General features: G+C 41.6%; 1 protein-coding gene across 1 annotated transcript in view; it reads left to right on the top strand.

Moving 5' to 3' along the window:
- The window catches only part of LOC122556276 (protein mab-21-like 4), a 28,883-nt gene extending 27,279 nt beyond the window's left edge, over nucleotides 1-1,604 (top strand). Inside the window, exon 5 of the mRNA XM_043702903.1 lies at nucleotides 248-1,604. Coding sequence (XP_043558838.1) covers nucleotides 248-349 — 102 coding nt within the window. The 3' untranslated portion in view covers nucleotides 350-1,604. The remainder of the gene's footprint in view (nucleotides 1-247) is intronic.
- Nucleotides 1,605-6,468: the final 4,864 nt, after the last annotated feature.

The following is a 6,468-nucleotide window of genomic DNA, read 5'->3' as shown; positions in this document are numbered from 1 at the left end:
CCCCAAATCCCCTCCCCTCTACCTTTTATCTCAGCCCGCTTGGCACACCAGCCTCATTCCTGAAGAAGGGCTTATGCCCGAAACGTCGATTCTCCTGCTCCTCGGATGCTGCCTATTCTGCTGTGTTTTTCCAGCACCACATTTTTCAACTAAACTTAACAGCCGTAAATATCAGTTGCATGTGACAATCTGGATGAACTGTAAATGTATTGACAATTGAATATTCATTTTCCTGCACTGTCTCTAGTTTCAGGTTTATCACGTCCCAGATGCTGATAGAATTGGAGCCATGCAACTTGCCTGGGCCAAGACTACCAAACTAGTGACTGATGAAGGATGCTCATCATAAACCAGAATGAAAGGCAACACATACCTACACCACCTGCAGATTAGACCAAAGACTCTTCTCCACATCAACTGTAGACTCGATCACAATGTCACATTCACACTAGCTATGGACTGGATCACCACTTTGTGTTCACACCAATTACAGACTGGATCACAATGTCATGTCCACCTCAACTGCAGTCTGGATCACAATCCTGTGTCCACATTAATGTAGATTGGACCACAACTTCATGTTCACTTCAATTGTAGAACTGCATCATAACCCTGTGTCCACATCAAGTGCAGACTGGATCACAACCTCATGTCCACACTACCTATAGGTTGGATCTCTAAAAAACGGTCTTTCAATTCCAAGGAAAAGAGTAAAGAGACCGGGGATACAACAAGATAACACAAATTAACCAACTATTTCTAGACAAACTTCCTGTTGATGAAAATTGTTCTTTTATTTTATACATCCCTGGTTTGCAATTGTGAAATGTTTTATAGCAACAATCTATGTCGCTGCATTCAACTAACTTGACAAAAGATTTCCAAGTACTTATTACAAGTCTATTATCTGAGCAAGTCCATTGTCTCATCCTAGTGCCAGTGTCAACAGGCTCATGGCTCTCTGGGAAGCAACAGGCTCTGTGGTTTAATATGACTACCACAGAGGGGTATGACTGGGTTGTGTGCTGTTGAAGAGTCTGACGGCAGACTAGGGAAATGGTTCTTCATATGACGTTTGATTATAGAGTTTGGCTAAGTGAAGCTTCAGTTGGAGGAAGGGGGAGCGGGGTTTGTATTGATCAAATACCCCATCTGATTATTATTATGAACCATGATTTTGGGAATGGAGGCTGCAGAGGGAAGGAGAGAATGGGTGGGGACAGGAGTGGGCACAGCAGTTTCAGCTTTGGAAGGAACAGCAGCAAAGTGGTGAGTGGGAGGAGCACTGACAAACCAGTTAAAGGAGTCAGCAAAATGTGAAGACTTTACTGATGGGAAACATTGAAGAATTATGTCTGCTATTGGGTGATGCTGTATAAAGTAATGATACTGAAAGGGTCCATGGTGAAAACTCCAATAAGCTCCACCCAATCTGATGCTGGCAAGGGACTCAGTTGGGCAAAGGCAGAATATCTTAGGATCTCAAAAAGGATAGACCTGTTATCCTCAGTCTCTTCATAGTCTTAGGAACACAATTTATCTTACAGATGTAACTTGTGTCTGATTGCTATCATGCAATAAACTGCACCATGTTTAAGACAAGATCCTTTTCTCATCAAGTGCCTAGTGGTTTTCCCTACCACTTTAGACTAAGTTAATCCTGTACACCCAGTCAGCAAATGAGAACGGTAGCAGCAATCTACCCAATGTATGTTGGTATTGCACACTCATACACCAGGCGAGTACAGAATTAAAGAAGAGAAACCAAGCATTACCGCTGGGAAAATCACAGAGGCATATTTCTTGAACACGGGACTATTAATCATCTGTGGTTTTGAAATAGAAAAGGGATAAGCATTTGAAAAGGAAGAATCTAAAAGGATCTCACAGACCTGGTCCAAGTTCCCTCCCCTCTCGAAAGTCTTTGAACACATTGTCACTTTTCAAAATAAAAACCGAAAGAACTGTGGTAAATCAGAAACAAAAACAAATTGTTGGAAAAAGCTCGGTAGGTCTTGTAGCATCTGTGAAGAGAAGTCAGAGTTAATGTTTTGGGTCTGGTGACCCTTCCTCAGAACTCAGATAGGGTCACCAGACCTGAAACGTTAACTCCAATTTCTCTTCACAGATGCTGACAGACCTGCTAAGCTTTTCCAACAATTTCAGTTTTTGTCACTTTTCAAATTCCTTTCCATTTTTCCAACAACTACATTGCTGAATCCCCCAGTCAAGTTTCCAATCCTGCCACTGTCCTGAAATAGCTCTTATTAACAATACAGATGATATCCTCTGGGAATGTGGCCATGCAAAACTATCCCTCCTTTATCCCAGAATGTCTACAGTGTTTGACATGGTTCACCATTGTCCTCCATCATCTCAATTCCATGGTAGAGCTAGATGGGACCATACTCACCTGGTTCAACTCTAATGTATTCGGTCTCAGCTGGAGAATCAGTTGAAATGACTTCCCTCTGCCCTCTCACAGTTTTATCTTTGTTAACCCTAAGTGGCCATCCTTGGGTTTGCGTACCTGCCTGTTTCTCACCTACATACTGCCCCTCATCTGAAAACATAACATTCACATATATACTCATGATGCCCAGGTCTACCTCACCACCTACCTCTCATCATTCTCTCCACTGTCACTAACTTGAATTAGACTGCTTGTCCACCATCTTATACTGCATCAGCAGAAACGTCCTCCAGCTGAACATTGGGAAAATGAAAGCTGATTCGGCCGCAGTTTGCCAGCAAGAAGAATGGGGTAACAGATGGAGTCATGTTTGGCATCAAGACGAGTTTCCAACTGCATAACAGTGCAACCATCATCAAAAAGGCCTACTTGCACCTCCATTACATTACTGTACCCCACTCTAACCTTCGTGAACCTAGTGCTGAAATGCTCATCAGTCTGAGAATCCCTCTTCTTTGTTATCTTTAGTTTTGACAAGACCAATATCATGGTGGTTGGCATGATGGTGAAGCTTCCATGCTTCATAATCCTGAGCTTACCTAAAACCCAGTTGGCCATATCAAACTTGTGTTACTTCACATACATACATCACCCCTGTGTTCACCAACCAATATTGATCTATGGATGACAACTCAATTTTAAAATTCTATTCATCACAATCAGTTCCTTCCACAACTTCACTCCTTTATAACCTCCTACAGTTCTTGCCTCTGGGGTCCTCTATGCCTACCTTAACTAATTTCTTGACAGTAGCGACACATTCTGCTTCTTAGGCCTTCAACTCTGGAATTCACTCCTTAAATCTTGCTGTGTCTCTTCCCTCCTTTAAGGCCCTCCTTAAATGTAGTGATTTGACAACTGTTCAAATACTTAAACATCAGTCTTCAGTTTGTGTTCTGCCATTCAGCTCCAGACTTCATTACACTCTTACATGGAGAAAAGAGTTGAACTGCTATCATGAGGGGAAAACTATTCTGACACTAAGGCAGCAGTTGATCAAATAAGTCATAGCAAAATTAAGGCCAATGGGAATTAAGGGGAATTTATGCACTAAGAAGGCACAAAACAAGATGGTTGTGTTTTTTGGAGGTTAATTATCTCAGGCAAGGAGCATTGTTGCAAGAGTTCTTCAGGGCAATCATCTCACCCCCAACCAGTTTCAGCTGCTTCATCAATGACCTTCCCTCATGAAATAACTCTGCAGAGGCCGTTATCCCATCATCAAGAAACACTTTATTTATTAATGCACAGTACACTGGCTGTGACCAACCAGCTCAGAGTCAATCCTCAACTGAGGAGATTCTTACCTCCTGGTTATATTCTAATCTTCAAGGCTTTCCTGGTTGGCCCAGGTTAACTACCCCAATCATGAACCTTGTAGTCATGAAGTCCACCAGGATCCAATCACTACACTTCATAAGGTCACCATGGAAACAACACCACCACCTGCAATTTGCCCACTAAGCTACTCATCATCCTGAACTTGGAAATACATTAATGTTCCTTTACTGTCACTGAGTCAACTTCCTGGAACTACCTTCCTAACAGCACTGTATCTCCAGCCCAAAGATGGTAGCGGTTAAAGATGGCAGCTCACCACCACTTTCTGCACAGCATGTAGAAATGGATAACAAATGTTGACCTTGCCAATGATGTTCATGTCTTGTGAGCAGAGAAAAACATTCTTTATGCGGCTCGCTGTCAAATTTTCTTTGGATAACATTCCTAGGACATATCTTGAGATATTTTACAGCATTAAAGATGCCATAAAAATGCAATTTGCCTTTACAAGAGAACGTCAGCCAAATGTCCAACACGTTGTAAATACTGTAGTTCTTATTGATGCTGAGTGACAAACTGGTTTATAATTGTTGATGCTGAACTGAGCTTAGAACAGGGTGCTATCTGAAAAGAGTTAAGCCTAGAGTTAACATGTACCACACCTAACGTTGGATTATACCTACCCGCATAGCTGCGGTTAGCACCCAGCAGTGCAGACAGACTTCGTTTAAGTTCACCAACATGGGCTGATTAACACAAGTTTCACGGTCAATCCATTTATTAGATTTAAGGTGCACCAGTGAGGAGACTGCAACTTTGGGCTAACATTCAACATTGGAGGTCGCTGCAATCTTCATTTAATAACATCACTGGATGGACCTGCAGTTTGGTTTACTTTCCATCGTCACCTTCAAGTTTACTAAGGAACTGTACCACCCACAGAGGAATGCTGGAGTGTCAGTCTGTATGATAAACCTTTATTACTGTGGAATTTGAACCTGTACGATTCTAAGCTGGCACCAAGCAAGGCTTCTCCTGGTGTTGATTCTCCTCCCAATGGATAGGAATTTGTGAAATTATGAATAGTGTATTATAGGTGTAAAAAGGGCTTGGAGGGAGGGAAGGTAAAGAAATTCTACCTGCTTAAAGCATAAGGTGGGAGAATATTTGGAAAGGAAATCCACATGATTGGATAATTTGGCATCTTCAATGCTGTAGTTAATACTGTCAATATTCCTCCAGCAAAATATATTTCAGTAATCTTTCTGAGTTTGTCTCACACTGCATTGAAATCTATTTTGCTTTCTCCTTCCTCAGTCTCAGTCTATCTGGCTTGTATTTTCTCTCCATGTCCCACTAATTCTTGTCATTTTCTCTCTAACCCTTGTTCAAGCCTTTTAACCCACAAGTGAACTTATTCAAAAATAAAACCAGCCTTTATTTTTACTTGGTTTGGAAAATGTCAAACAATTGGATCAGTTTGAGACTGTCAGACTTGAATCAATTTGCGGAGTTATTCATTTTAAATGGGCTCACGTCTATTGAAGTTACGAGCACAGGAATGCCACATAGTGAATTCAAGTGTCTGCTCTTATCTCTATAGTCATTTCTAGATGTTTGCAGTTTCAGTTTCAAAAGCTGGAAATGTTTAAAACTTACAACGGGGCTGAATTGAATTATCAAATTGGGTGTGACGTGGAGCAGACTCCATTCTGCAAGTTTGTTGCATTGTTACTAATCTCACCTGGTTTAAAAGGAAAAGTCTCCTGTTTAAAATAGCGAAAAAAAACCCACAATTTCAATTCTGGCAAAACCTCCTCTGCCCCATGGGACACTACAGTTGTGAGCCAATTCTATCTGGTTCAGGCCAAGTGGAGCACCAGTTGAGATTACTGTAGCTGCATTCCTTTGAAAAGGCTTTGCTTCACCAATTAAGACAACAATGTATCAGAGCTGAAAATGTGTTGCTGGAACAGCGCAGCAGGTCAGACAGCATCCAGGGAACAGGAGATTCGACGTTTCGGGCATGAGCCCTTCTTCAGCCCGAAACGTCGATTCTACTGTTCCCTGGATGCTGTCTGACCTGCTGCGCTCTTCCAACAATACATTTTCAGCTCTGATCTCCAGCATCTGCAGACCTCACTTTCTCCTCAGCAATGTATCATACTAATTTGTGAATAGTGTCTGATTTCCAAAAGAAGAAACAGGATTCTTAAAATTTACTGCAGTCCTTACAACGACTTCAATGCTCAAATTGTAGTATTTGGAAGCTTTGAAACAAAATCTCACCTTTGAATATCTCCCAAATGCTGTCCAAAATGTAAATAATAAAGAGAGTGCAGTTCTTTGGGAGGTGGAGTGGAGGGCTGTTTCCTGCTCATCCACCTTACTTCATTAAAAGAACAATGAAGTCTCAGAAACATCTTGCTTTAAAATTGCTGACCCCTTATTCTGAGATGATGCCCTTTGGTCCTGAACTCTCCCACGAGGGGAAACAACTTTTCTGCAGATCGTTTCTCATTGTTCCAGATTTCAATGAGTACGGACCCAATCAACTGAACATCTCTACATAAAACAGTCCCTCTATAGCTGGTATCTGCCCAGTGAACTTTCTGTGGACTGCTTCCAATTCCAATATATCTTCCCTCGATAAGAGGCACAAAACGGTTCACAATATTCCAGCTGTGGTCTGACTGATGCCTTGTATAGTTTAT

The sequence above is a fragment of the Chiloscyllium plagiosum genome, chromosome 13 (assembly GCF_004010195.1).
Source record: "Chiloscyllium plagiosum isolate BGI_BamShark_2017 chromosome 13, ASM401019v2, whole genome shotgun sequence".
In the NCBI taxonomy this organism is placed as follows: Eukaryota; Metazoa; Chordata; class Chondrichthyes; order Orectolobiformes; family Hemiscylliidae; genus Chiloscyllium; species Chiloscyllium plagiosum.
The sequence above is the reverse complement of the archived record's forward strand: the minus strand, read 5'-3'. Positions and strand labels throughout refer to the sequence as shown.